General features: G+C 60.8%; 2 protein-coding genes and 1 long non-coding RNA gene across 14 annotated transcripts in view; 1 reads left to right on the top strand and 2 right to left on the bottom strand.

Annotated features, from left to right (window-relative positions):
* Window positions 1–10: 10 nt before the first annotated feature.
* On the bottom strand, window positions 11–2,359 carry LOC134729897 (uncharacterized). 2 transcript variants are annotated; one of them, XR_010111439.1, is made up of 3 exons: window positions 2,119–2,358; window positions 1,390–1,464; window positions 11–935 (listed from the first exon to the last, which is right to left on the bottom strand). It is a non-coding gene; the product is annotated as an uncharacterized LOC134729897 (long non-coding RNA). The 2 variants fall into 2 exon arrangements; XR_010111438.1 differs by having other exon boundaries at window positions 11–1,464; window positions 2,119–2,359.
* Window positions 1,806–11,891, top strand: NT5DC2 (5'-nucleotidase domain containing 2). Of its 6 annotated transcripts, none has more exons than XM_057301787.2 (14): window positions 1,806–1,820; window positions 6,948–7,132; window positions 7,347–7,421; window positions 7,590–7,645; window positions 7,743–7,836; window positions 7,971–8,099; window positions 8,209–8,269; window positions 8,351–8,453; window positions 8,564–8,665; window positions 8,907–8,988; window positions 10,986–11,072; window positions 11,176–11,316; window positions 11,398–11,462; window positions 11,547–11,891. In XM_057301787.2, exons 4-14 carry the CDS (start codon window positions 7,599–7,601, stop codon window positions 11,806–11,808), a joined length of 1,173 nt encoding a protein of 390 aa, XP_057157770.1. In that variant the 5' UTR covers window positions 1,806–1,820; window positions 6,948–7,132; window positions 7,347–7,421; window positions 7,590–7,598; the 3' UTR covers window positions 11,809–11,891. The 6 variants fall into 6 exon arrangements, with proteins under 6 accessions (XP_057157770.1, XP_057157769.1, XP_008970374.2 ...); XM_057301786.2 differs by lacking the exon at window positions 1,806–1,820 and adding an exon at window positions 2,043–2,057; XM_008972126.4 differs by lacking the exon at window positions 1,806–1,820 and adding an exon at window positions 2,512–2,782.
* The window catches only part of STAB1 (stabilin 1), a 28,766-nt gene continuing 12,993 nt past the window's right edge, over window positions 11,783–27,555 (bottom strand). Inside the window, exons 22-69 of one of the 6 annotated variants that reach the window (XM_057301782.2) lie at window positions 26,853–26,964; window positions 26,199–26,385; window positions 26,020–26,113; window positions 25,748–25,906; window positions 24,510–24,605; window positions 23,827–23,922; window positions 23,620–23,667; window positions 23,305–23,435; window positions 23,021–23,132; window positions 22,468–22,545; window positions 22,281–22,379; window positions 22,049–22,147; window positions 21,766–21,897; window positions 21,433–21,561; window positions 21,218–21,274; window positions 20,757–20,840; window positions 20,025–20,220; window positions 19,812–19,907; window positions 19,676–19,721; window positions 19,495–19,571; window positions 19,154–19,279; window positions 18,870–18,943; window positions 18,639–18,713; window positions 18,260–18,382; window positions 17,916–17,963; window positions 17,662–17,739; window positions 17,406–17,552; window positions 16,871–17,011; window positions 16,711–16,770; window positions 16,155–16,331; window positions 15,985–16,071; window positions 15,726–15,875; window positions 15,577–15,633; window positions 15,270–15,471; window positions 14,765–14,914; window positions 14,575–14,679; window positions 14,324–14,431; window positions 14,045–14,238; window positions 13,801–13,945; window positions 13,587–13,720; window positions 13,335–13,500; window positions 13,141–13,250; window positions 12,934–13,053; window positions 12,699–12,848; window positions 12,519–12,623; window positions 12,258–12,401; window positions 12,062–12,175; window positions 11,783–11,978 (exon numbers count right to left, since the gene is read on the bottom strand). In XM_057301782.2, the coding sequence (XP_057157765.1) occupies window positions 11,922–11,978; window positions 12,062–12,175; window positions 12,258–12,401; window positions 12,519–12,623; window positions 12,699–12,848; window positions 12,934–13,053; window positions 13,141–13,250; window positions 13,335–13,500; window positions 13,587–13,720; window positions 13,801–13,945; window positions 14,045–14,238; window positions 14,324–14,431; window positions 14,575–14,679; window positions 14,765–14,914; window positions 15,270–15,471; window positions 15,577–15,633; window positions 15,726–15,875; window positions 15,985–16,071; window positions 16,155–16,331; window positions 16,711–16,770; window positions 16,871–17,011; window positions 17,406–17,552; window positions 17,662–17,739; window positions 17,916–17,963; window positions 18,260–18,382; window positions 18,639–18,713; window positions 18,870–18,943; window positions 19,154–19,279; window positions 19,495–19,571; window positions 19,676–19,721; window positions 19,812–19,907; window positions 20,025–20,220; window positions 20,757–20,840; window positions 21,218–21,274; window positions 21,433–21,561; window positions 21,766–21,897; window positions 22,049–22,147; window positions 22,281–22,379; window positions 22,468–22,545; window positions 23,021–23,132; window positions 23,305–23,435; window positions 23,620–23,667; window positions 23,827–23,922; window positions 24,510–24,605; window positions 25,748–25,906; window positions 26,020–26,113; window positions 26,199–26,385; window positions 26,853–26,964 (5,475 nt within the window). In that variant the 3' untranslated portion in view covers window positions 11,783–11,921. Of the gene's footprint in view, window positions 11,979–12,061; window positions 12,176–12,257; window positions 12,405–12,518; window positions 12,849–12,933; window positions 13,054–13,140; window positions 13,251–13,334; window positions 13,501–13,586; window positions 13,721–13,800; window positions 13,946–14,036; window positions 14,239–14,323; window positions 14,432–14,574; window positions 14,680–14,764; window positions 14,915–15,269; window positions 15,472–15,576; window positions 15,634–15,725; window positions 15,876–15,984; window positions 16,072–16,154; window positions 16,332–16,710; window positions 16,771–16,870; window positions 17,012–17,405; window positions 17,553–17,661; window positions 17,740–17,915; window positions 17,964–18,259; window positions 18,383–18,638; window positions 18,714–18,869; window positions 18,944–19,153; window positions 19,280–19,494; window positions 19,572–19,675; window positions 19,722–19,811; window positions 19,908–20,024; window positions 20,221–20,756; window positions 20,841–21,217; window positions 21,275–21,432; window positions 21,562–21,765; window positions 21,898–22,048; window positions 22,148–22,280; window positions 22,380–22,467; window positions 22,546–23,020; window positions 23,133–23,304; window positions 23,436–23,619; window positions 23,668–23,826; window positions 23,923–24,509; window positions 24,606–25,747; window positions 25,907–26,019; window positions 26,114–26,198; window positions 26,386–26,852; window positions 26,965–27,555 lie in introns of those variants that run through there. The other 5 variants (XM_003818746.7, XM_008972121.6, XM_057301783.2 and 2 more) reach the window with 5 other exon arrangements.

Raw genomic sequence — 27,555 nt, 5'->3', positions numbered from 1 at the left:
CAAAATGCAATTATGCAATGCCTTGCGTTTATTTCGGAGACGTGATTGGTGCCTAGACTTCTAAAGTAACAGAATTTGATATGGAGTGTTGAAAGCTGAACTTCATCAATTATCACAGCAAAAATCTAAGTAAGCGCCGCGTGAGAACCCTAAAATTAATAAAAGCTATCTTGTATGGGGCACTTACAGTTCCACAGGCACTTGTAGGCGCTTTATTCACAATAATCGCAGAAGAGCAGTATAAAGAGCATGCACTCTGTTACCAAACCACATCCCTGCTCTACAGGTGCTCCCTTAGCCCATCTGTGCCTCAATTCCCTAAGCCGTAAAACGGAGGCCTTGTTCTGACGCTGTGAGAATTTAGTGCGGTAATAGGAATGATGCACTGAACACAACCCTGGAGCATAGTAACTGATTAATATTAGTTAGAATATTCATTATGATGATAATGATTGGCAGAGCCCTCGCTCTTCACATGTATTCCCAAACATGGTTTTTGTTTGTTTCTTGAGACAGGACCTCGCTCTGTCATCCAGGCTGAAGTGCAGTGGTGCAATCTCGGCTCACTGCAACCCCCTCCTCCCCGGCTCAAGCCATCCTCCCACCACTACAGGCGTGCACCACCACGCCCGGCTAATTTTTTAATTTTTTGTAGAGATGGGGGTCCCACTATATTGGCCAGGCTAGTCTCAAACTCCTGGGCTCAAGAGATCCTCCTGCCTTGGCCTCCCAAAGTGCTGTGATTACAGGCGTGAGCCACCGCGCCGAGTCTGAACGTGTATTGTTTATATGTATTCTCTTAACTGACAGTTTAAGAGACTATGCCAGGTAGAAGCAGGGCTCTGACTTAAGAGACTTCACTTGTAATTGCGTCTTCTCATGCTGCTGTGCTTGCTGAAGATAACTGAAAGGGGCTGTCACTCCGTTACCTAGGACTAAAGTAAAAACTGCAGGAACAGCTTTGAGAAAGGAGACAACTATTAGACAATCTAAGGAAGGTAAATGAAAGCTTAGAACCAATGAGACGATTTGATGATATGGAGATATGGACACAAAATATACAAAAGCAGACTGGAGAGAGCAAGCAGGGCCCCAGAAAGGGTCATAGGGCCCGCAGTGAGCAGCCTGAGCTGCCGCCTGTACAACCGGCTTTGGAGGGCCAGCCCGGAAGCCTCTTTCTCCTCCGGGTAGACTCCGCCCAAGCATGCACACACACAGGCTTGATGCTCGCTCCCGTTTCTACAGGAGGTTTTGACGGCTGGATGCTGCAGGGCATCCCCTCGCCTGGAGGAGGTTCACTTGTGGCCAGGTTCCCAGCACACCCACTTGCTCACTGGGGCCCTGGGGACACCGCCACACTCGAGCCCATCCTACGGCCTCAATCCTTACCAGTCCCCAGGCCATGGACTGCCACACTGTAGGTCTTCAATCAAGGTTCAGTGGAGTTTCGAATGTACACACACCCTGAAAGACAACGAGGCCACGTCAGAAAACAACGCGCGCCCAGCTGGCTCACCTCCGACAGGGCCCACGGGTACTGGATCGGCCTCCTCCGGACCCTGAGCACAGCCTGGTATGCGTGCGGGCTCGGAATACGGATCTGAGCAGAAGAAATGCGAGTGGAGAGCGGTTCTGCGCAGGAAAGAGGAATTTTGTTGGAAAGCCTGTCGACGTTGCTAGAAAAGACCACAGCATCTCACGAGGGGCGTGCGCCGGGAAACCGGGAGTTGACGGGTCAGTGCGGCCAGTTGCCGAGGTCCGAACCAAGCGGGCGCAGTGACCGTGGCCCACAACCCTGCAGCGCACGGCCCAGTCACCTGGTTAGTGGACGTCGGCTGCCCTGCAGGCCCCTCGGCCTCCCCCAGCGTGGGCCTGGCACCGGGAAGCGCGGGAAGGGCTCTTTATTTGTTAGACCAGTGAGTGGACTGGCCCGGGCTCTGGTCAGTGGGCAGTCAGTCCGAGCCCAGAGACCGGGGACCAGGACCCCGGGAAAGGAGAGCACCAGGACTAGGGGGAGGAGCGGAGGATCTGGGGTCAGAAGCATCCAGAGGCGCAGGGTAGGGCGGGCGGACCCGGGAGCGGAGAGGGCGGCAGAGGACCCGGGGGCCCGGGGGGTACCCGTCGGGCTCCGGCTGTCTCCTCTCGGCGCCTCGGCCGTCCGGAGCCTCTCAGGGACGGCCGCTCTTAGGCCCTCTGACTTCCAGGGCTGGGGCCAGGGAAAGGCGCCGCCATCGCCGGCGTGACGGCCGAAGGGGGGCGCAGAGTCCTTCCGGACCGCGCCGGAGACTGGCTGGGGGAGGGGGCTGGGGAGCCCTCCCCGCCCCGCCCCGCCCCGCCGGGTCCGGGGCCTCCCGCCCCCCGGGCCGAGGGGCGCGCCCATTGGCAGGCCGGGCTCCGCGCGCCGCACCCATTGGCCGGCCGCCGTGAGGAGCACGAGGCCACCGTGGCGGGCGCGCAGTCGGAGGGCGGCGGGCGGCGGGCGGCGGGCGGCGGGCGGCGGGCGGCGGGCGGGCCGAGGGCAGCGCGGGCGGCGGGCGGCGCGCGGTGGGCATGGCGGGTGCGGGGCTGCGGGCGGCCGCTCGGCTCTGGCTGCTGTGCGGAGGCCACGGCGGGCCGCGAGCCGCCTCGTCCTCGCCCTCCTGCCCTGGGTGCGGCCCCCCGGGTCCCGGCGCCCACTGCCCCGGCGCCCCGCGCTCCGCGCCCGCCCAGGCACCCACCAGCGGCGCCGACCTCAGCGCGCACCTATGGGCTCGCTACCAGGACATGCGGAGACTGGTGCACGGTGGGTGAGCCGGGGCGGGACGTGCGCCGGGGTGTCTTCCGCGTGGACTGATGGACGGACCGAGCCCCAGGGTACCGCTCCTCCGGGGAAACACCCAGTGGGGCTCGCCAGGGCCCCGGAGCGCAAGGGCCGGGCGGCTTTTCGCGAGAAGCTCCGGCCGTTCATCCCGGGGGCCTCTGGGGCGCCCCCGACGCCCGGGGGCGGGCGGGAGGTTTGTTCCCCGGCTCGGTCTGCAGGAGCTCGGGGCTCCTCGAGCGGCTGCCGGAGTGCTAGGCCCCCGCCGACTTCCTTCGGGGTCCCGCCTGCCGTGAAGCCGCGGCGGAAACGCCCCCAACCCCTTGTTCTCGGCCAACCCTTAGTTGGGGCGGGAGAGTGCTGTGGACAAAGCCAGCGAGCGGCGCCGGGCGGAACGGGCTCCTAGGGACGGCCGGACCAAAGGGGACACCGGTTGGACTTCCCAGACACACCTCGATGTCGCCCTGGAGGTCCGGCCCCCTCTCAGCCCGGGAAGCGAAGGCTGGGAGAAGCCAAGTCACCCCCGCCCCCTGGAGCCCAGACTAGGGCTGCAAAGGGCACTTAACCTCCCTGTCCCTGCTCTCTCCCTCTGAGAAATGGCGTGAGGAGGCTGAGGCCCCTTCTTGGAGGGGGCCGGCTGGGGCGCACTAGTGAGGCCCCAGAGCTGAGAGTGCTGGACATCTGCCTGCTTGTCTCCGTGGGTCTAGTGGGGCCCTGCTTCTGCAGCAGACAGATATGGTTTGGGTCGTGACCCTATCACTGACCAGTTGGGTGGTCCCCCAGCAAGCCTCACCCTCTCTCAAGCATGAAACGCAGTCCTGGGGCCTCTCTGTCCCAGGGTTGGGTGATGACTGGAACCAGGCCAAGCAGGGCAGGAGAGCTTCCGGAGGAACCCCCAGGGGTGACGTGGCTTTTGTTGTCTGATAAAACAAAGTAGCCCTGTCTGGAAGATTCTAACTGGCTAGACAGGGGTTTTCACTCCGGCTTTGTGGGGTGGCGGAGAATCACTTCTTGACCAGTAAAGGCAGGATGGTAAAGGCCCCTGAGGAATGGTCATTTTGAAGCCTTGGGCATCTGTCCACCCTCGAGGTCCCAGGTTGAGTTTGTGTCTGTGGAGGGGCAGCCCACAGCGTTATTTAAGAAGTCTTTGCTCTGGGCCCGGAGAAGACCCTCAGAGTATCCTGAGAAGCCTGCCTTGGAGGTTTCAGGGAGGACCACGGGGGGACATTGTCCTCCTGGGCCTGCCTGCATCTTTGGAGCCTCACAGCCCTCTAAGCTCCTCTTGTCATACAAGGAGCAAAGTCATTCCTACCAAGATCCCATGGTGAGCACCAGCAGGAGCCAGCTTCACACCTCTGGGCGCCGAGGTCCGCTTTGGGCTAATGCCCACGGGCTGAGAGCAGTGCAGCAGGTCCCTCAGTCCCCCAGCCCCCACCCGCCTGGCCTCAGTGTGGTGACATTGGGAGGCTAGGCTGAGAGGCAGAGTGATTAATGCAGGTGGGGTGACTTGAATGGTGATCTCAACCCCGGTGCCTGTTACTGGGTGGTTTGGAGCAAGTGACTTCACCTCCCTGAGCCCCAGTTTCTTCCTCCGGACGATGGGGGAATAAGTGGGACTGCCTCACAGGATGGGAGTGAGGATTGAACAAGACAAGCCTCTAAGGCATCCACAAGTGTCACGGCTGCTAGGGAGCAGTTGGCCCTGGGACCTGGCACCATGGGCAGGTGTGGGAGCTAGGGCTGAGGAGAAAGGAGGGCAATTGCTGGACATGCTGGGTGGGACACACCCTCAGCTGCCCCACCCCCACCCCCCACCCACACCACCTATGGAAGGGAACAGGCTTCTGTCGCCCCAGAGCCAAGGTTCTTCTAGTCTAGAAATCAGGCCAGGCCACCAGGCCCTGTGGCTGTTTCCCCATCCTGCTTTGTTCCTGGGAGGACTGTCTGCCCCTGGGCCCCTGGGAACATCCTTAGGGGCAGAGGTGAAGGCCTGGACCTAACCAGGACTCTGTGCCAGCAAGGGGCTGCACTGCCGAGCAGACCCTCCCAGGTCTTCTGCACCAAGAGTCACAGTCACAGTTGGTATCCGGGAACTCAGGGCCATGGGAAGGGCAAGGCCCAGGGTCCTAGTGACACCAGAACCCTGGGCCTTGAGGGGTGGCTCAGAAGCAGCTCCCTAGAGCGTTGCAGTCAACTGTCTCACTTGCATCCAAGTGAAGACTCCTGTCTATACCCACGGATCTTCGGAGCAGCCGCTCTGTGCTGGCCTGGGGAACCAGCCACACCTGATCCCCCACCCACACCCTGAACTTGGCTCCAAAGGAAAGGGGTGGGAATGGAGCCCTGTGTCCCCAGAGTGCCTCTGAGGCAAGTGCTCTGGGCACGGAGCACATCAGCGAGGTGTCTGCCTCTTGAGTGCAGCAGCTGCCAGGCACACTGTGGGGCTTCCTTGGCCCTCTGGCCTGGCAGCTCCTGCTTTGTCATCGGCACTGGGGTTGTGGCTGAGACAGGGATCCCCTGGAGTCTTAGAGCTGGGGCCCCTGCAAGGCAGGGGTACTAGATGTACCCTGTACATCTAGTCCTGCCTGCTCCCTTCTCCCTGCAGCCCCTGCTTCTGGAGGGGCACTGGGAAATTGGGGACAGGATGCTCATAGGCTCAGGAAACATATCACCCATTTAATCCTGCATATGTGCAGGTGCAGAGTGAGATTGCTGCACAGAGCAGCACCTTCCATATGACAGTCTTAGTAATTCTGTAGGTTGGTACAATTTTTTTTTTCTTTTTAAAAATGTTTTCACAGAGACAGGGTATCGCTATATGGCTTAGACCGGTCTTGAACTACTGGGTTTCAAGCAATCCTCTCGCCTCAGCCTCCTGAGTAGCAGGGACTATAGGTGTGTGCCACCATGCCCCACTTGGTACAATTTTTTGTACCCTTTTAGAAACTAGGAAACAGGGCCAAGAGGTGAGGTGACATTCCTGAAGTCATAGCCATGAGAGGGAGGGCCTGGTCTTATCTGGCTGACCTCATTGCATGTGGCCTTCCTAGCACATCTCCTTCCCTTTCCTTTCCCTTCCACTTTCTCCATTGTACACATAGGGAAACCAGGGCAGGTAACATGGGGCCTCTCAGCCCCATCTGCCTCCTTGGGACCCCAGAGCCCATGCCACACAGTGCTCTGCTCAGCACCCTGCTGTGGGCCTCAAAGCCAACTGCAGCCTCCTGGGAGCAGCCAGGGACTTGGGGTGGCCACGACCACATCCCCAGAAGGAGCAACCCGGATAATGGCCCAGAACCTGACATCACGTCCTGACTGTCGTAATTAGCAATGTTCCCTGGCTAGAGCCAGCAAATGTCATTATATGGGCTTGCGGGCAGCTGAAATCTGATTAGAGGGGCCTCACTCTCCCTGGGCTGTGGGAAGTGCACAGAGCTGGCAGCCCGATCAGCAGAGGGGCTCCCCCTCCCACTAATGTTCCTGAGCCCCAGTCCCAGCTCTGGGCAAGGTAGAAAAGTCAGCATCCATGGCCTCAGCCCCCTAGTCTGGCCATACAGAGCCAGCCCCTCTGGGTTGGAGTCCTCAGTGCCCCCATGCTATCCTCACACATAATCCCAGGGAGGCTGAGAGATGAGGCCAGGGGGCAGGGCAGGGCAGCTGAGAGGAGCAGAGGAGGCGCTGAATTGTGGGGGGCCAGACAGTGGTGTTCCTGCATGGATTTTGAGCAAGTGGGAGGCTTTGCGCTGTAGAGCATCCCAAAAGCAGCTGTTCTGGGGCTAGGCAGTGAGGAGTTGAGTGACTGCTGCTAGGGTTCTAGCATGGCCCTATGTCTGATGGGGCTTAGTGGTGAGGGCCTGGAGTAGTCACGGGCTCAGTATACCTGGTGGGCTACAGGAGATAGTGTAATGTAGGCAGGTGTAACCATAAGGAGGAGCTCCAGCCAGGGCCTCTGCCTTACCCTAACTGCGTGACCCTGGGCAAGTGACTTCTCTCTGGGCCTGTTTGACCATCTCCAGCACTGGAATAAGAGGTGCCATTGTGGGGCGTTTCTGAGGCTCACAGGGCTAGGCCCCCACAGAGTGCTCAGGAGCCATAGCTGCTACAGGGATCATCATCCCCATCACTGCCTCCCTGCATCTCCTTCCTCTAGACCTCCTGCCCCCCGAGGTCTGCAGTCTCCTGAACCCAGCAGCCATCTACGCCAACAACGAGATCAGCCTGCGTGACGTTGAGGTCTACGGCTTTGACTACGACTACACCCTGGCCCAGTATGCAGACGCACTGCACCCCGAGATCTTCATTGCCGCCCGTGACATCCTGATCGAGCACTACAAGGTGAGACGGGGGTCCTTGCCACCAACAAACCCAGGGCTTGGAGGCTGGCCAGACCCACCTTGGCCTAAGCTCAGGGCTGAGTCGTGGGGCTCCCCTGGCCCTCTTGCCTGGCAGCTGCCCTGGGCAGGTGGCTGGATTGACCCCCTGGGGTGGCCACCCAGCCAGCAGGTCTGGCAGGGCTATTGGCTTAGGCCTGGCCCCTTTCCCCCGGCAGTACCCAGAAGGGATTCGGAAGTATGACTACAACCCCAGCTTTGCCATCCGTGGCCTCCACTATGACATTCAGAAGGTGAGTGGCTGGACCTGTATAGGGGCTCCCTCCTTGGCCTCCTCTTGGTATGGTCATTACCCCTCCGTACCATCCAGCTGGGGTTCTGGCATGGGCTGAAAGAGGCTGGCTTGGGGCCATGGTGAAACTGCCTCCTCACCATCCGTCCTGCCTCCCTGGTGCCCCCAGAGCCTTCTGATGAAGATTGACGCCTTCCACTACGTGCAGCTGGGGACAGCCTACAGGTCAGTCGGCTCTGCCCCAACCCCACCCCCGCCCCACCCTACACTGCTGTTCTGGCTCAGGACTACCTTGGACTGATGGTATCTTGGGCCTGCTCAGGGGCCTCCAGCCTGTGCCAGACGAGGAGGTGATTGAGCTGTATGGGGGTACCCAGCACATCCCACTATACCAGATGAGTGGCTTCTATGGCAAGGTACTCCATACCCCAGCAGCCAGCCTGCCCCATGGACATGTGCCCATGTCCCAAGGCAGATTTGGGGCCCTCGTCTCCAGCACTGAAGGGGTTGGGGCCCCAAAGGGTGTCTGAGACAATGGCCCCCTCCCCAGGGTCCCTCCATTAAGCAGTTCATGGACATCTTCTCGCTACCGGAGATGGCTCTGCTGTCCTGTGTGGTGGACTACTTTCTGGGCCACAGCCTGGAGTTTGACCAAGCACATCTCTACAAGGACGTGACGGTGAGGATGCTGGGCCTGCCCTCGGATGGCAGGAAAGACTAAGTCCAGCCACAGTGGGACAGGCCTACCTGGGCCCTGCTGTACCCTCATTGTCCTCCACTGCCCCCAGGACGCCATCCGAGACGTGCATGTGAAGGGCCTCATGTACCAGTGGATCGAGCAGGACATGGGTAAGTGTGGACAGAAGCCCTGCCGTGGCCGGCCTGAGCAGGTGGCAGGACTGGCCCTCACAGACTCATCTGCCCCATTAGAGAAGTATATCCTGAGAGGGGATGAGACGTTTGCTGTCCTGAACCGCCTGGTGGCCCATGGGAAACAGCTGTTCCTCATCACCAACAGTCCTTTCAGCTTCGTGTGAGTCCAGCCCCTGTGGACGGAGGGACAGCAGGGCCAGGGCTCTGGGTGGGGAGGGCAGGCACAGAGCCGCCCTCAGACTACTTGCCACCTGAAACTCCTCCACACAGAGACAAGGGGATGCGGCACATGGTGGGTCCCGATTGGCGCCAGCTCTTCGATGTGGTCATTGTCCAGGCAGACAAGCCCAGCTTCTTCACTGACCGGCGCAAGTATGGGCATGGTGGGGGTTGCAGGGCCAGGGAAGGGGAATAGAGGCCCCACCCCAATGAGGGGACTGAAGCAGGAGGCCAACCTGGCCCTTGCCCACTGCCCAATGTGCTTGGGGTGAGAACACCCCCTTGCTGGCATGGGTCCACTTGAGCAGGTGGGCCTTTACGGAGGAGGGATGGGGGTTGCCCGGCCCGTGGCCCAGCCACAGACTGGAAGTCATGCCCTTTACCTGCACCCCAGGCCTTTCAGAAAACTCGATGAGAAGGGCTCACTTCAGTGGGACCGGATCACCCGCTTGGAAAAGGGCAAGATCTATCGGCAGGTAAGGGCCATCTGGGGAGAGCAGCATGTGGTGGGGGCGCGGGGCCTAGCTAGGGCCCCAGGCTGTGCAGAGGCAGCCTCTGAAGAAGCAGCACAGCTCCTTGGCCCTGAGCAGCCTCACACAGGCAATGGCTGGCAGGGAGCAGGTCTGGGTGGCCTCGAGAGCTTGACCTCTGGGTCAAGCAGCCTGGCTTTGAATTCCTAACTCCACTACTCAGCAGAGGGAGCCTCGCCTGGTTGCCTGACCTCTGTGCCTTGCTTCCCTTGTCTGCAAAAGAGGTGTAATACTCTCTACTGAAGCTGTGGTATAAAGCCCTCAGAATGGCCAGTGCGCCAGGCACCGTGGCTCATGCCTATAATCCCAGCAGTTTGGGAGGCTGAGGCTACAGGATAGTTTGTTGAGCTCAGGAGTTTGAGACCAGCCTGGCCAACATGGCGAAACCCCATCTCTACTAAAAATAGAAAAAATTAGCGGGGCATGGTAGCGTGCACCTGTGGTCCCAGCTACTCCAGAGGCTGAGGTGGGAGGATCACTTGAGCCCAGGAGTTCGAGGCTGTGGTGAGCTGTGATCACACCACTGCACTTTAGCCTGGGCAACAATGCAAGACCCTGTCTTCAAAAAACAAGAATGGTCAGAGATCGTGAAATGCCTGATGAATGGTGTCATTTCTTGGGGTTGAGCACTCTGCTGCAGCCAGAACAAGTCTGGTTGGGGGCAGCTCACTGGGTGATCTAGAGAAACTCCTCCTTCCTACCTGGCTAGGAAAATGAGAGGGACTGGTGTTGAGGTGGGATTAGGTGTCTATGAGCAGGCAGTGATTAAGGTTTAGCCCTGGCTGGAATGCGGAAATCTGGCTGAGCTGGGCTTCTTCAGGCTAGGGGTTCTAAAGGCCTTGGGGCTGGAGGAGGGGGAAGCCAGCAGCTGGCCAGGGGAGCAATGTGGAGGTGGCCAATGCCCAGCCTGGCCTGCAGGAAACACCCCCACCCTCTCAGCCCTGCCCACTTCTCTGCCTCCCACCCTTCTGCACCCAAACTCTCCACAGCCCTCGGGCCCAGGTGCGTCCCTTCAGCTCTGAGGGCGCTGCTCTCCCCTGCCTTGGCATCCAGCCTCAGCTAAAGAGGGTCATACACCTTTGTGAGAAACACATGACTTTCTTCCCTGGCAGCTTTCAGGCAGTTCTTTATGCCCAATATTCTGAAGCTGCTTTCCACTGTGTGTTGGATCCTGCCTGTCACTAGGAGTCTCTCAGTCTCCTGCCCTTTGAGACTCTTTCTCTTGGTCTGGGGCCTGCCTGGGCCTCTGCCCCTCCACTTGAACTTAGTTCAGCAATTGGCTTCTCCCACACCACCTGTTTCCCCCAGCGCTTCCACTTCTGAGGCTTGGGATGCACAGACTGCTTCAAGAACTGTGCTTGCTGGGTGTCAATTATTCTCGCTTTTGGGGTGTGGACTCCTACCCTGGTGGCTGCTGCCTGAGCACTAGTCTGGTGATTCCTGCTCTGGGCCTCTCAGTTTCTGCCACCCTGTGAGCTTCCCCAGTTACATGTGGGCCTGGCTGAGTGTCTCCATCTTTCTCTGGCTCCAAGATGCTGGTGGCCCTGGTGAGGTCTGCCATTGGTCTGCCAGGTCCCTCTGCACTGAGGCAGGGGAGGCCAGCAAGGACTTCAGGGCTGCAGAGCCTTCCCTGCAGTTTCTACCTTACAAACAAACAGGGATCTAATCCCTAACCTGGGGTACGTGTGAGACCACAGGGAGAAGGCCCTCGAGGCATGGGCACCATGCCAGGCCTGTAGGGCACCTTCCTGCAGCAGGCAGAATCCCCTTCCCAAGTTGGAGGAGAAAGTGACAAGAACCAGGGCCCAGGGAGGGAGCAGCAAGGCCATGGGAAAGGGCAGCCAGCATCCGGCTGGATTTGGGCTGCCTCTGGGGATTCGGGAGGGAGGACTGGTGGAGGACAAGGCACACTTGGCTCAGCAGCATTCCCCTCCTCTCCCTAGGGAAACCTGTTTGACTTCTTACGCTTGACGGAATGGCGTGGCCCCCGCGTGCTCTACTTCGGGGACCACCTCTATAGTGATCTGGCGGTGAGAGAGGCAGGGCTGGGCTGCAGTGGGGGAGGGCCAGGAAACCCCCCCAACCGCCCCCAGCAACTGGCGCTGAGCCCAGTTCCGCCGCCCCACCCACCAGGATCTCATGCTGCGGCACGGCTGGCGCACAGGCGCCATCATCCCCGAGCTGGAGCGTGAGATCCGCATCATCAACACGGAGCAGTACATGCACTCGCTGACGTGGCAGCAGGCGCTCACGGGGCTGCTGGAGCGCATGCAGGTGTGGGCCGGGGTGGCTGTGGGAGGGCCAGGGCGGTAGCCTCCTGGGTGCACACACCCAATGCACACTTTGTGTCCCCAGACCTATCAGGACGCGGAGTCGAGGCAGGTGCTGGCTGCCTGGATGAAAGAGCGGCAGGAGCTGAGGTGAGCAGGTGGGGCCAGGGCAGGAGTCCCAGCCAAGCCACCACCCCGGCCCACCCCTTGAGTGCATCGTGTCTCCCTCGCCAGGTGCATCACCAAGGCCCTGTTCAATGCGCAGTTCGGCAGCATCTTCCGCACCTTCCACAACCCCACCTACTTCTCGAGGCGCCTCGTGCGCTTCTCTGACCTCTACATGGCCTCCCTCAGCTGCCTGCTCAACTACCGCGTGGACTTCACCTTCTACCCACGCCGTACGCCGCTGCAGCACGAGGCACCCCTCTGGATGGACCAGCTCTGCACCGGCTGCATGAAGACCCCCTTCCTTGGTGACATGGCCCACATCCGCTGAGGGCACCTTTATTGTCTGGGACAGGCCCCCAGCCCCTCCTGCCCCATCCACCCAGACAAGCAATAAAAGTGGTCTCCTCCCTGTGCATGCTTCTGCTTTCAGCCCCAGCCTCGTCACTTGACTGTGAGGATCCTCTGGGTGTCAGGGAAGTCCTCCTCCAGGAGTGAGTCCTAGAAGAGCAGGGTTGTTGGTGGAGGGTGTGACCAGGGCCTGGGCCCATCCCACATCTGCCACACTTCACTTCCATGCTTACATCGAAGGGTTCACAAAAGGTGTCGCTGCCAAAGACAGGGTTGGGGACAGAGACCAGGGTGGGGTTGGTCCCTTCTTGCCACGGTGAGAAGTCGTCGTCAGCATCATCTTCCGCCTGGGAGCAGCAGAGGGGTGAGTGGCGAGGCGCCTCGAGCGAGATCCAAGGACCCGCCATGGCAGCCCCAACCCAGCCCTACCTGGAAGGCAGAGAAGCCAAAGCCCGTGGGCTTGCCTCGGGCACGGAGGTAGAGAGCTCCGGCCACCAAGCCAAGCAGTGCTCCAGCGGCAAGCACAGCCCCCACGCCTGCCGCCACAGGTGGGGCTTCAGGCGCCAGCACTGCCTGCTACAAACAAACAGGGAGAGTGTTGACCTGGCGGGAGCTGTCCCACCACCTTCCCCGGGCTCACAGGTTGTGGGGGTGCCAGGAAGGGCTCTGCCTCCCCCTTCCTCAACTCACAGGCTGTGGGGGTGCCAGGAGGGGGCTGGCCAGAGCATGGATGATGCCATTGAAGGCCATGATGTCCCACACAATGATATGGCTAACCACAACTGTCCCCGGGGCCTGCAGGGAGACCAGAGTCAGGCCCACTGTGAGCGAGGGCCACGGCCAACAGGGTGGGACAGTGGCCAGACTCACCACAGGGGCCCAGGAACTGTTGTCAGGGCCTGCGTCACTGATGATGAGGCTGAGGCCTGAGTGGGCCGGAAGCAACTTCCCCTGGCTGGCGTTGGCACTTAGGAGGGTGGCGTTGGAGGCGTGCAGCTCCAAGTCTGGGCCACTCAGCGTCTGTGAGCAGAGCAAGGCCTGTTGGCCTGGGCCAGATGGAGATGGCCAATGCAGGCTCTGCTCTGCCCACACCCTTGGGGGTTACCATGTTGTCCACAAAGCCTTCATTGACAGGGACGAAGAGTGTCTTATACGTGAGCTCATCATCCAGGAAGTCCAGGAAGTCGAGACCCCGCTGGGTGGCATTGGCATAGCCCAATAGCATCTGGCACGGTGGAAAGACAGAACTATGAGCAGGCTCCCTCCTCGGGGATCCCAGCACCCCCCGCCCCCAAGGGTGGCCCCCACACACCCCATAGAAGGTGGAGAAGTTGGCAGTGGCAGCCAGCACATCCAGCAGCTTCCCATTGCACGTGCTGATCCCGTCACCCACGAAGCCATCTCGGCATCGGCAGGCCACATCTGCAGGAAAAGCAGGTCAGTGGCTCAGCAGATTGGTGGGAAGGGGCAGAGCAGGGGAAGTAGGGTTTGGTCGGGTGGACACACCTTGCACGCGGAAGCAGTAGGCATCCCAGCGTTCTGAGAGGTTCTTGCGGGCACCCAGGCTGACTATGCCCACCTGACCATTGCCACAGTCCGCCACAGGGAAAACCACAGGGTGGGCAGTGGAGCCATTGGCCAGCCAGCCCATGAGGCACAGGTGGAAGCCCAGCTGTAGGAACAGGAGGGGATACTAAGACCCAAGACCCAGTCAAGGCCTCCCCCAACACTTGGCCCCAACTTCTGGGCCCCACACACCTGCTGGGCAGCAGAGAGCTGAGGGAATGAAGCAAGGACGGCTCCCTGTGCTTCGCATGCCGCCTCAGCCTCCGAAAAGTTCAGACCATAAGGGCCGCTGGTGGCCTGGAGGTGGAAGACGCCAGCCCGTTTCTCTGCAGAATGGAGGGGTGCATGGTCAGCTGGCCGGCTCTGAGGAATGAAATGGGTACTGGGAGTGGGCAGGGGGACACACCCTGGAAGTGCAGGTCAGTGCACACGGCATCTGAGTGGCAGGGCGGTGGCTGGCCCAAGCAGCGGTCCACAGGTGGTTCCGACTCCTCCAGACACTGCAGTCCATCGCCTACGTAGCCTGCGTGGCACTCACAGCGCCGTGTGTTCTGGGGTTGGAGAGAGCAGTGGGCGCCCTTCACCCTTCAGAGGTCGGAAGTTCTGCCAGGCCTCCCCACCCTGGCTACTCGGTTCCCCCACCTGCTCACCAGGCCGGTGCTCAAGCAGTTGGCGTGCTCGCTGCAGCCCCCGCGGTGGCCATCTGTGCAGGGGTTGCGGGCCCGGCAGCTCCAGCCATCACCCTCGTAGTCGGGCAGGCAGGTACAAGTGACCACTGTTCCTACCTGGCTACAGTTGGCGTGCTCACTGCAGCCACCATGCCCGTCCTGGCACAGGTCTGCCACTGAGGGCAGGGAGGGAGTGGTTGGACCTAGTGACTGCAGGGGAGTGGGGGCCTCCCACCTCCATGTCCCTGCCCATCTGCTTACCTGTACACACGCGGCCATCCCCTTCATAGCCCAGGCTGCACTCACAGCTGTTGCCTGCACGGCACACAGCCTCGGGTGCACAGGGTGGGGTACACACAGGCTGCAGCTCTGTCCCCCAGGGCCCAGCCCCCAGAACCAGGTTAGTAGTTGCCTTCCTGGCCCCTGCCCGTTCCACCCACCCTTGGTGCCTTTACTGATGTGTGCACATGTACACAAGTGTGTAGGGTGGGCACGAGCACGGGGCTACTCACCCAGTTGCACCTCACAGCGTGGCCCAGTCCAGCCTTCATCACAGAAGCAGGAGCCAGAGCCCCCAAGGCCCTCATCACAGCGGCCATGCACAGTGCAGCGGCAGGCTGGGGAGAGGGACAGGCAGGAAGATAAAGATTGGCCCACAAGGGCCAAAGGAATCGGGCCGTGGGGCAGGCAGGGATGGCCCACCTTGACAATGGGGCCCAAAGGCACCAGGAGCACAGAGTTCACAGGCTGTCCCAGCAAAACCTGAACGGCACAGACACTGCCCACTGCCACTCATGCCGTCCATGCACACGCCACGGTCACTACAAGGGCTGCTGGGGCCGCCAGGGCAAGCTGGGGATGGGGTAGGAGAAGTGAGGTGGGGCCAGGGGCTCTCACCAGGACCCCCATATATGTACCTCCAGCCTAGCCCTGCCATCTGTCCCTGACCTATGTCCGCCCACTGCTAAGATCCCTCCAGGCCCATGTCCTGGAGAACATCCAGACCCCCCAGTACTCCTCCCCAGGTTCTGCACCGTCCACACTACCGCCCTGCCTCTCCCGAGCACTCCCGCTAGTAAAATCTACTCACCACCCAGAGCTCCCCAGCCCTGGACGCCCCAACACTCTCTCAAGGACAATGGCCAGAGCTGTGCCTTGGCTCTCTTGGGGAACAGAGGAGCTAGTCAACAGTGTCTGCAATGCTCACCTTGGCACTCACTGCCATAGTGACCAGGGCAGCAGCTGGGCTTCCAGGTGGTGGTGACACAATTGCGGTGGCAGCCCCTGCCCAGGCCTTGGGGCCTACCCCAAAGGCTGGGGTGGACCCAGACGCTGCGTAATCCCAAAGAGTGCAGCGGAGGGGACGTCCAGAACTTCGGGTAGAAGCGCCAGCAGGCCTCAGGGCTGCCCTGGGCCAAAGGAGTCAGGCCGCAGTTGGGTGGTTCTGAGTTTGGTGGTCCTTGGGCTCTGCCTGCCCCCACCCCACCACCCCCACTCAGCCCCTAGCCCTGTACCTGCTCCTGTGACCCCTCAGGACAGGGTGGCTCCAGCCCACAGATGCTGCAGGTGTTCTGGAAGGGAGGGAGGCCAATACAGCAAAGTCAGGTGGACGGACACCACAGGCGGGGTGGGCTTCTGCCCGTCTGCCTCTGGCCTCCCTCACCAGTCGCAGGGGCCGGGTCTCAAAGTGGTCACAGCGAGCACCAAGGCCAGGTGGCTCCAGCAGCTGGTCGATGCCATAGGCCAGGCCACCCTCAAAGGGCAAGTGCCGCTGCACAATGCGAGCATCATCCTCACCCACCATGAGCTCACCCTGCAAGGAGAGAATATGAGGTATGCAAGGGTCGCAGGTGCACTCCAGCTGCTACTGCCAGGGCCCCTGCCTCCTACTCCCTTCATCCAAGCCCTCTCCCCAGACTCACGGGCCGCGTTCGGCTGCAGGAGAAAGAGATGGGGGTCCCATGCATGGTTCGAAGTGGGCCCAGGTTGGGCAGGTCAGATGCCAAGGCCTGAGCAAGTGGAGTCATGGTTGGAGGTGGAGAGGCAGGCTGAGCTGCAGGCAGTGAAGACCAAGGTTGGGGGCTGCACCCACCTCGACATTGCGAATCATGTGGCCCCGCAGAATGGCTGCTAGCTTGTCACGGTGGTCCTCATGGTACAGCCAGGCCTGGCGATCCGGAGGCAGAGCTCGAAAGGCGGCGTCTGTGGGCCACAGCATTGTGAAGGGCCTATGGGATGCCTCTCGAAGCAGGGGCAGGAGGCCGGCCACCTGGTGGGGTGCAGCAAAGATGTGGCGGTCGCTGCCCAGTCAGAGACTAGTGAGCAAAGGCAGGGGGCTGTGCCACAGAGCAGGAAGGGGCTCCACACTCACCCACACTCATCTGTGACCATCCCAGGCAGGCATGTGTGTGCACACATCTCAACTGTGCACACTGCTGTCAGGAATGTGGGCACACATAAGCACACCCATGTGCTTAACCTGGGGTGCTCATGCACACAGATGTGGCTTGTGCACACATGAGTTCACACAGGCTCACACGGGACAGTGTGCACACAGGTGGGTATGCACACACAGGTACGCATACACACTTGCACACACTTACACGTGCATGTGTGTCCACAATGACAGGCCCACACGGGAGCAGTACCTTCAGGAGGCCGCTGAAGATCTTGTAACCGAAGCCCTGGGCGGCGGCGGTGACATTTCTCTGAGGAAAGGCTCTCATAAACAGCTAGGCCAGGCGGGAAGGGAGGATCCCAGGCCCCCACCCGCCTGTCTTCCAGCTCCCAGGCCCGTGCTTGTCATACCCTTGGGATGGGAGCATCATCAGGCTCCCAGTGCAGCGCCTCGGGGGGCAGCAGGACACGGTCAATGAAGTGCAGGATGCCGTTCACGGCCTCATGGTCGCTGCTCACCACGCGCGCGAAGTCATTGAGGTATATGCTGCCCTGGGGGCGGGGCACGGGGCTGATGAAGCAGATAGGTGGGGTGCTCGGAAGCTATCGGGGCCTGAGGTGGAGGCTGAACCTGGGTTGGGCAAGTCAGGGTGCAGGCAGTCCCGGTTCTTCGGGACCAGGACGAGGTGGGCGGGGTCTGGGGCGGAGTCAGGGCAGGGGGCGGGGCTCAGTCCTCGGAAGGACACAAGGGCGCTGGGCAGGACAGGCCCACAGCAGTGGGCGAGGCCCAGGTCAAGGGCGGAGTCCCGGGCTGGACTCAGCAGGAGGCGCCCCTTGGCTAGGGGAGGTGGGGTTCTTGACTGCGTGGGCCGTGGGGCCCGGGGCAATGGCGCGCAGGGGCAGGGCGGGGCGGGATGGGGCGGGGCAGGCCAGGGCCAGGGCTCACCTCCCTCTCGCTGAAGCGCAGTGGGTGCCCTGAGAGGGCCGTGGCGTACCCCTGCTCCAGCAGGTCCTCGCTCCGCAGCCGCCGACAGCCAACCACGTGGTAGCGAAACACCAGCTGGCGATGCGCACGAATCCGGGCCAGCTCATCCTGGAGCGGAGTCGCGAGGGGAATGGGGTCCCTGACTGCCGCCTCAGCCCACGCAGGGCCACCACCAGAGCACCCAGCCCTGCCCAGCCTCGCTCTGGGGGCTGCATACCTGCGACAGGTTGCTCATTAGATCTGCGTGCGGCACGAAGATGGTGAAAGGCCCATCGCCCTTGAGCTCCTTGTATTCCTGCGGGAGGCAGCAACAGCATGAGTGGAAGGGGAGAAGCCTGAGGCGTCCATGGATCTCCTGGGGAAGACCTGGACTCAGAGAGAACAAACCAGCCAACCCCCTGACCAGATGGGGACAGAAGCCCAGAGAGGGGTGGGACTTGCAGGTCACAGAGGCCCAAGCTGGCCACTCACCAGGAGGCGGAGGCTGAAGAATGAGGCATGCTTATCCCTCAGGAGCTCCTGGGGGGGCGAGGGTCAGCTCAGATTTGGGGCGGCCCCCATTCAGGGCCTGGTGCCTGTCCCAGCACCTGCGGCCCAAGGTCTAGCCAAGGCAGACATGAGGAAAGGAAAGCCGCGGGGTCTGAGTTGGGGTCAGGGCTAGTTTCATGGGTCATAGCTGGGGTCAGGCCCAGGTACAGTCAGGGGTCAGGCTCAGTGTCATGGTCAGGGCCAGAATCAGGATCAAATCGGATCTTTGCCAAGACCCATGGGGCACAGCCAAGACCAGATCAGGGGTCTGACTTGGGCATCATTACCAGGCCGACTCGGGCACGGCAGGTGAGGCCGTCCCCCACGGTGTGGGCTGTGTCGCAGGTACATGTCCTCTGGCCATCCCCTGTGCTTTTGCAGGTGGCATATGGGCTGCATCCTCCATTGTTCTGAGTTAGGGACAGGAGAGGAAGGTATCAATGGCTTTCACTACTTCTCTATCCCACTCAGCCCTGTGAAAGAGGCCATGAAGGCCCCTGCTCAGCCCCCCAGATCCTATTTGCTACTGATTAAACTCGAGCTTGACGGGAGGATAGCCCACCCTGCAGAGGCCCTTAGGACCCTGCTGGAGGTGAGAAGGGCTGGTTCCTGCCTCAGTCCCCTCTCCTTCTCGTCAGTGAAGGAGGACAGGACTAGGGTCCTGACCTTAGAGCAGGCGTCCAGGAGCTCGCAGGTCCGGATGCCATCCCCGCTGTAACCCTCACGGCAGCTGCAGGAGACCTGTCCCCAGTCTTGATCAGTGGGGCTGCTGGGAGCCAACAGCTGGCCAGCACCCTGGGTAAAAGGGTCACCCCCCTCCCCGGGCCTGCCCTGAAGGGAGGCCCCATCCTGTGAGGGCATGGCATGGTGCCCCATGTCCAACCCTGCCATGCTGACCTGCTGGGGGCCAGTGGGGATGCACTCGGCGTGAATGTGGCAGCCCCCGTGGTGGATGAGACAGCTGTTAATTTCTGGGGGAAGAGACACTGGGATGGGGGTGGCCCTTAGTGGCCCCCCCCTTCATCTGTCCTTTGGACCTTCATCTGTCCCACCCCCTCCTCTCTCAGCGCCCCCAGTCCCCACAAGTCCCATGTGCCCCTTCAGCCCTTTCTAATCTGACTCAGATCACTGAAGCCAGACCCCTAGCCCAACATAAACCCAGGTTAGGGGCCTAGTCTCACCCTGGCACAGCTCCCCGTCGCCCATGTAGCCATCCTGGCAGGTGCATGTCCGCTGCCCAGGTGCCACCTTGGTACAGTTGGCATGAGGGGAGCAGCCCCCATGGCCGTGGGCGCAGGGGTCCACCTCTAAGGGGAGATGGCCAGAGAGCCCTCAGGAGCAGGCAGGGGGCCGGAGGCAGGACGGGAGAGGAGGGTGTGAGAGAAAGGAAAAGGTCAGAGGGAAGGGTGAGTCCTGAGATGGGACAGTGAGGGGGGCTGGGCCTAGAGGAAGTGAAGGGGGCTCTGTGGGGACAGCCACCCCAACATTTCAGGGAGGGCCCTGGGCATCCGTGTGGCTGGACCTGAACAGAAGATGCCATTGCCGGAGTATCCCGCAGCACAGGCGCAGGTGGAGGCTCCGGCCGAGTCCTGCACGCAGCTGGGAGGGGTGGTAGCAGCAGCTTAGCCCATGCCTGTCCGGCCGTGCCTTGACCCCCAGGCTCCCCGCCACTCGCCCACCTGCCCCAGGCTGGGCCCACTCACTTGGCATTGGGGTCGCACTTCCTAGGGCACTGAGGGCTGGTGATTTCTGGGGGGCAGGAGGATGACTCTGGTCATTCAGACCCAGGAACAGCCTCCTCAGTAGCCACCTGCCCCCTCCCCATTGGGACCCACTCACTCTGGTCACAGCGGAGGCCCTGCCAGCCCACGTTACAGACACAGCTTCCGTCCCCTTGCAGCCCCTCCTGGCACAGCCCATGGGCACAGTCACACACTGCAGTGGTATAAAGGAGGATAGGAGTTGCCCAGTGCCTCCATCCTGTCCCGGCTGGGGTCTCCAGGCTGCTCTCTGCTGCCAGGAAGCCCACCCCCGCCCCTCCCCAGTCCTCACCTCCGGTGCAGTTGGGCCCGTAGCGGCCCAGCTCACACACCTCACAGGCCGTTCCATGGAAGCCCTCGTGGCAGTGGCACTCCCCGCTGCCCAGGAACCTGTCCTGGCACTGCCCATGGCCTGAGCACACCCCCCCTAGACCCCCTGGGCATGGCTCACACAGCGTGCCAAAGAAACCAGGGCAGCAGTCCGGCACCTGTCGGCGTGGGGATGGGAGAGAGGGTGAGAGAGGCCCAGCAAGGTGTCAGGGGGAAGGGGAACGGGGGCATCTCGGGGCCACAGAGCCATGGAGCAAAACCCCTCAGAACCCCAGTCCCAGGGATGAGCAGCTCAGAGCTGAAAGAGACACAGAGATACCTCCTAAAACCCTCCCTCTGGCAGGGTGGGGAAACTGAGGCTCAAGCAAGGAAGGGCTGCACCCAGATCCCACAGTGAGGGGCCAAGCCAGGCCAAGTTGCTGCCCCTGGGGTTTTGCTGATGAAACCAGCTCTGGACTGCCCTTTCTTCCTCTCACCGTCTCCACTCCCTCTCCCTGGGGGAGTGGACACAGGGACAAACACTAGCCCTCTGACTTCAGACCTCTCTCCCATCTCCTTCCTCTGGGTTCTGGCCTCACCCTAGTCCCAGCCCAGTCTCTGTCCTTAAGATCCAAACTGGGCTCCTCCCTGGGCCCCCACCCACTCCCACCTCCTTCTCTCTGGACAGGCTTGGGGTGGGGGCTTCAGGGCAAACCTGGATCTTCTTGGCACATGTGTAAGAGCAGCCCCGGGAGAAGGAGAAGCCAGATCGGTAGACACAGCTCTTCCTGGGTGTGTCCTGGAAACGGGGACAGGCAGGAGGGGTCAGCCAGTGGCTTGGGCAGGGGCAGGGCAGTGAATGGGGAGACAGACAGATGGACTACAGGTGTCAGGCAGCTGAGCAGAACAGCAGAAGGGTCAGAGAGGGACCAAGACAGGCAGACTGATGGGAGAGGGCGGACAGGATCCAAGCCTCGGGCCGCAAGTCTGAGGGAGTCTCCCCTCAGCAGAGCCAGGCCAGCCCTCCAGACCTCTATGGGGACGTCAGCCACCCAGTTCCCTGAGCCTGGATGCCTGGGCCAAGCAAAACTGGGCTGGAGGGTGAGGGGATTGGGCACCTTGGAAGAAGTGAGGGCAGGCAACGCAGGGACAGAGCTGCGCTAAGCCCAGTCTCACCTGCAGCTGGAAGCCCTGAGTGCAGCGGAATCTCCTGGTGCAGTTTACACATTTCTCCTAGAGGGAAAAAGGGTGGGGCATCAGGCAGTCCAGGCCTGGATCCCTGCCCTTCCTCAGGACAGGCTGACCATGCGCCCCTCCCCACTAGTCAGGTCAGCTAGGCCCTCCCAGCTCTGAACTCCCGTGCCGGCCTTCCTGTGGTCCCAGCCTCTCACCCGCAGGGCCTCAGCGTGGCTATGCAGGCAGCGACTTGAGCCCACCGTCAGGACCCCCGACAGACCAATCAGCGAGCGGCCAGGGGCCTCCAGCATGGGGCCTTCCAGTGGCACATGGTTCACCTCAGGCTGGGGAGAGGGATGGAGGCTGAATCCACCCACCTACCACCCTCACCTGGCAGGGCTGTAAGGTCAGGCAGTACTCCAGGGCCGGGGGGCTCCCTGGAGCAGAGGTTAGAGGTTGGAGGCTCACAGCTAGGGAAACTCCAAAGGGAAGGGATCTTCAGGGGTAGGGGCCCAGGCTAGGGTCTCCTTGCTCCCTGACCCCCAAACCTGGCCACTGTGGTTGTAGAAGACGATCCAGTGGGCAGGGCCCAGGAGGGAGTTGCGGTGTCCACCCTTCCGCAGGGTTTCCATGGAGAGGGCCTCCCCCAGGACCACATGGTGCCGCACTGTGTCTGCGTCCTGGAAGAGAAGGAGAGAACCCAGGGGACTGCAGGATAACCAAGTGCCCTGGACAGCACGCCACACCCACTGTGTCCCTTCGTGGTGGGATTGGAGGCTCGCCCTCTGTGCCTTTGCCCTCCCTGCCATTGCCCCATCCCCATGGCCTCACCAGGTGGCTGCTGTTGCCCTGGGCCTCCAGGGAGCGGTTGGTGGGCACAAAGATGGTGTAGGCAGTGGCAGCCTCAATCTGGGGCACCAACCTATGGTGCTAGGGATGGGGTGGAGGTCAGGGATGGGCATATTAGTTGTCAGTCCTGACACTGGGAGCCAGCCAGGTCCCTCTGGACCTGGGGCACAGTGTCCCCCGAGCAGGCACATCCCCTCTTGCCAGCCTTCCGTACCTGCAGCAACTCCCGGAAGAGGCTGAAGGCAGGCACCAAGTCCAGCTGCTGCAGCAACCCCTGCCCACCGGGCACATCCCCTCGGGGGGGCAGTAAGACCTGGTACAGAGCACAGGGCCTGGTCAGTATGTCATTGCTTCACGGCCTGCCTGCAAGTTTCCCTGCACACACCCTCCTCCTGCTGTACCTGGCTGAGGATGTGTAGGACACCATTGGTGGCAAGGAGGTCAGCCACATCCATGCTGGCATTCTGCACCCAGACTCTCTGGAAGGCAGCAGCAGAGCTTAGCCACAGGTGGGCACAGATAGACCCTTAAAGGTGGGGCAGCCCCAACAGAGAGACTGCCAGGCACACAGGCACCCACAGGTGGTCCGCAGGCTGGCCCACAAGCTGGGTTCTGCACAGAAGCTCCTCCCAGGAGCTGACTCTGATCCTGAGTCAGACTCAGGACCCACCAGCTGGGCACACAGACCCTCCCCAGGGCCCGTGGTGACAGGGGCGGGTGTGCATGTGCAGACTGAGATGGACAGAGAGCCCCTGCAGGCAGTCACTCCTGGCCCAGCGACTCAGTGTCCATCAGCAATGCATCCTGAGCACATCCTTTGAGCCCGGCTCTGGGCAGGGCGAGGGGACCCCAATCTCATCCCATGGGGCCCCTGATGTGGGAGAGCCTGCAGCCACTCAGGCTCCCTCCCATGCCCTACCTGGTCCCCTTTCCTGCCCAGAGTTCACCACATACCCCACTAATGTTGCGAATCTCCCAGCGTGTGGTGGGGTTCAGGGTGGCCACTTCCTGCCCACCCAGCCGGGCCAGCTCCTCCTCGAAGAGGGCACCCTGGAGAAAATGGGCCCTGACAGGGCACAGTTTAGGGGGGTCATGGAATCAGGTTAGTGTAACTTACAGAGACCTTTGGGGCTGGGCCCACCCCAAGGGGTGAGTGCCTGCCAGGCTGAGGACTCGCTGGGGAGGGACTGGGTCCCTCAAGGAAGCCCCCTCCCACAGCCTGGCAATGGCGGCCCCACCTGACCAGGTTCGGCAGCATCCTTGGCTGCAGCCAGAAAGCTCGGTCCTCGGGGCTCAGCTGACGGACTGCAGCCTCGGAGGGCACCAGGGCTGTGACTCGGCGGTCGGCAGGAAGCGTGATGCCGGCACTCTGCACACACACAGGGAGCAGGGGCAGGAGGAGTGAGGAAGGCAGCCATCATCTTCAGATCCCCTGCTCTAGGCTCCAGCCCTGCCCCCAACCTCCCACGCTAGGAGATGTTATATGGCACCCCTCCATCCAGGCAGGCCTCCTGGATTTGAGCCCTCAACCCCAGCATTCTGCCCTGTCCTACCTTAAGCCACTGGTAGAAGATGGAGAAGTGGGCATTTGCCTCCAGCTCCTAAGGGAAGGGAAAAGTCTGAGGTCACAGGACCAGGGGCAAATTCAAGCCCCTTCCCCACCATGGATCCTGAGCAGTGCCCCTTTCCCACCTGAGGTGCTGGAGAGGGCTCCTTCCCAAGCACAGGGAAGACAGAAAACGAGTCTGAGCGCCCCTTACCCGGAAGATGTCTCCATAACAGCTGAAGCCATCACCCCCAAAGCCAGGGGGGCACGTGCAGACCCGCTGACCTCCCCCCACTGCCCGGCAGGTGGCCTGGGGTGGGAGTGAGAAAGGGCCTCCATTCAGAACCAGATGGCAGCTGGGCCCCTCCCTCCCCCATCTTTCTGCCTGTCCAGCCACCCAGCCCCAGCCCCTGCCTCTTGCTCTGCAGCCACCCAGTCTGTGTTGGTGGCACTCCTTCGGTGTGCCTAGCCCTGCTCCCCAGGACACTGGGCATTTGACACAAGTATTACCCATGCCAGGTGGATGCGAGGGAGCTCAGGGCTGTGGGAGCACCCTGTATCCCCAGGAGCCAGAGCTGAGAGCAGGAGGAGCTAGCCAGGCCCAGGTGCAGCTTACAGAAGCAGGGGTGTGGTAGGGTGGAGCAAGGGCAGGGGATGGTGAGGAGCTCAGCGTAGCCAAGGACAGTGGAAGTGGGGCAGGAGTGGAACAGAGAGACGAGGCTGGGCAGGGGCGGGTGAAGGGGGAGAGGAGTGACATGGTTGGATTTGAAGTTTAGAAAGATCTTAATCCTGAGGGGATACAGAGAGACACCCAGAGATGGGGAGGGAGGGAGAGAGCTGCAGCCCAGGCTCACCCCAGAAAGCTTCCCCAGGGCTCTGAGCCTTGCACCCCCTTACCAGGCCGTGGCAGCCGCCATTGCCTGCCCGGCAGGGGTCGATGGGGCTGCACTGGTAGCCATCCCCGGCAAAGCCCAGCTTGCAGGTGCATCGGCTCTGGAAAGGTTAGGAACAGACGGCCTTGTCTCATGATGAGCATCCAACCCTTTCTTCCTCCATTACTTGGCTCTCTCTGGTCACTGCCCCCAGGGAGGTCTGCCCAGACCCCAGAGGAACTTCTCCCAGCCCTCCTCTCAGAGATCTGTGCTCCAGATGGGGAGACAGAGGCCCTAAGGGGAGACTGGCTCTCAGGATGAGTCCACAGAGGTGAGAGCATTCGCAGAGAAGCATCCGTGGAGACTTGGTGCTCCTGCACTTGGAGCCTGGGGCCCTGCCAGGGCCATTGAGGCCAACAGCTTGTGGCAAGTGTGTAGGTACCTGCCAAGGCCAGCCCCAGGATAGTGGCTTAGATCCCACCTCCACCCCTGCCACCCTACTCAGCTGCTCTAATCCCCCAACCAAATGCCAGTGTCCCTGGGCTTGTCTACACTGCAGGTGAGTGACCAGCGAGACCCCTCAGCTCTCAGGTGCCCTTGTTTGCACGTTGGGAGCATCTCACTGGCTCATTCAACACCTCTGTTCTGAATTAAGGCCCTAATGGGGTTTGGAGCTCCAGCTCTTACACCTGTCAGTTCTTACCGCTAAGGCCCCACGTGCTGGTGCCCAGAGGCCACCTTGGAGTTGGGAGGACAGGGAGCCCCACAGGCCTGGCCATGCAGAGGCTGACCCTGACCAGCCAGGCCTGGCCTCCCACTTGGCGCATTAGACAGTCTTCAATGCCTGTCCAAACACTGGTTCACCAGTCCTGAAATGCTCCACATGGAAGGCTCCAGGTTCTGAGCTCCCGTGACTAGATTCAGACACTGCAAAGCTCCGGGGCTGGATTTCCATGAGGCTAAAGTTTTGGGGAGGTCACTCCCACGGGCAGGGGCTTTTCCTGCTTTGCTCAGTATCACATTCCCTACATCTAGAACACGGACTAGCATGGAATAGGTGCCTGAAAACACCTGGGAAAGCAATGAGCCAATGGATGAAGGAGCGAATCCCAGATGCTACTACTCAGCATGTCAGCACTGGGTTCTCATCTGCACCTGAGGCTCCAGACCCTGAGCACCTGACTCTGCATTCCAGGAGTCAGATGGGGCAGGGAGAGAGTCCCCCAGAACCAAGGCCCCCACCCCTTCTCTGCTGCACCTCACCTGCCCGGGGCCCACATAGCTGCAGAGGGCATCGGTGTGGCAGCCACCTCTCACGTCCAGCTCACACTCGTCAATAGCCACACAGACGCGGCCATCCCCACTCCAGCCTTTGTGGCATGTGCAGTGGTGGGTGCCCAGGGACCCAGGGACACACTCAGCCTGTGAGAGCCATGGATAAATAACTGAGGGACACAAGAACGTAGGCAGAGGGCCAGGGCATCCCACCTCCTGCCTCTGGGTCAGAACTTCAGGGAAGGATCAAGGGGACTGACATTCTCTGAGCAGCCTCCACGGTCCGGGTGGGAGCAGGGGTTGCTAGGTGTGCAGGAGAAGCCATCACCCTCAAAGCCATCAAGACAGCGACATCTGGGGGTGGGTGAAGGAGGGGGCTCCAGTGAGCCTCAGGTATGAAAGGTCACGGGTGGGGCAGACAGAAGGTGTGGGTCCTCACCTGGCAACACCCTCCTGGCTAACACAGCGGGCATGCAGGTGGCAGTGCTGGGCCAGCCCTGTGGGCCCACAGTCCCCCATGGACTCGTTGCAGAACCGGCCACTGAAGCCAGGGGCACACGTGCCCTGCTGGCACACCCCCCCACTGCCTGGGCGGTTGTCGCAGAGACCATGGACACAGCTGCAGTCTGTATGGAGTAGATGGGAGCAAGGAAACTGAGAAGCAGGAGGCAGGGCTGGCTGGGAGCCAGGATGGGTTTGGGGGATATAGGGAGTGGGGCAGCCAGTACAGATTTGACTTCAGGGTGGAAAAATCAGAGGTTATCTCAGACTCAATGGGCAGGCAGATGAAATGTGAGGGGGGCATTCTGAGCTTTCAATTATCCCATTCTAGTTGCCCTGATCCCACCACCACCATCAGGAAGTTCTTCAGTGTGTCTGACCTAAGTCCCGCATACTTTAAATTAAGCCACAGTTCCCTTCCTGGCATGGGTGAAGCAGACAGCATCTCCTTTCTGTTCTCAAATCTTCCTCCACTCCCCTTGGCCTTCATCCCTCCTCCTGGGGCTTCATTTCCCTTCTTGAGAGCCCCCAGACCCATTTTTAAGCCGACCTTTTTTCTCCCTAGGAGGTGGCCTGAGCCAGGACCACCCACCTTCCTGGCATTGATCTCCATGCTTGTTTGGGTTCGAGCAGATGTGGCAGGCGATGCCCTTGTAGTCTGGGAAGCAGAGGCAGGCCCCGTTGCCCTGGATCCCATCACTGCACTAGAGAGTGAGCAGAAGGCAGGATCAGTCATGGGAAAAGGACTCTCTACATCCCCTCTCCCAACACCCCCTCCTTTCATGGGCTGGCTCTGAGCTCCTGCTACCCGTGAGAGCTCATCCTGGAAGGGATCTTCAAAATCACTGATGCCGCCAAAGACCTAGCCCCTAAAAGGCACCTGGCCCTGGAGGCTTTATGAGCAACATTTGCTGGATCCAGAAACACATAACTCCTGTGTTCTTCTATAGCCAGGTGCTAAAGTAACCCTGATATTACAAAGTGGTAAAAACAGAACACAAAAGAAAACTGCCAAGTAGCCTTTTTGGAAATAAATGCCAAAAAATCTATCTATCTATCTATTATTATTATTATTATTATTATTGTTATTTTGGGATGGAATCTCACTCTGTTGCCCAGGCTGGAGTGCAGTGGTGCAAATCTCGGCTCACTGCAACCTCCGCCTCCCAGGTTCAAGTGATTTTCCTGCCTCAGCCTCCTGAGTAGCTGGGATTACAGGTGTGTGCCATAACACCAGGCTAATTTTTGTATTTTTAGTAGAGACAGGGTTTTGCCATGTTGACCAGGCTGGTCTT

This window comes from Pan paniscus, chromosome 2 (genome assembly GCF_029289425.2).
Source record: "Pan paniscus chromosome 2, NHGRI_mPanPan1-v2.0_pri, whole genome shotgun sequence".
Classification (NCBI taxonomy): Eukaryota; Metazoa; Chordata; class Mammalia; order Primates; family Hominidae; genus Pan; species Pan paniscus.
The sequence above is the reverse complement of the archived record's forward strand: the minus strand, read 5'-3'. Positions and strand labels throughout refer to the sequence as shown.

Excerpts from the sequence above, each read along its gene's own strand:
- NT5DC2 (XM_008972126.4), top strand. The coding sequence starts at position 2,551 with ATGGCGGGTGCGGGGCTGCGGGCGGCCGCTCGGCTCTGGCTGCTGTGC. Across the intron at positions 8,666-8,906 it reads TTCTTCACTGACCGGCGCAA|GCCTTTCAGAAAACTCGATG; the intron begins GTATGGGCATGG and ends CCTGCACCCCAG. Across the intron at positions 11,317-11,397 it reads GGCTGCTGGAGCGCATGCAG|ACCTATCAGGACGCGGAGTC; the intron begins GTGTGGGCCGGG and ends TTGTGTCCCCAG.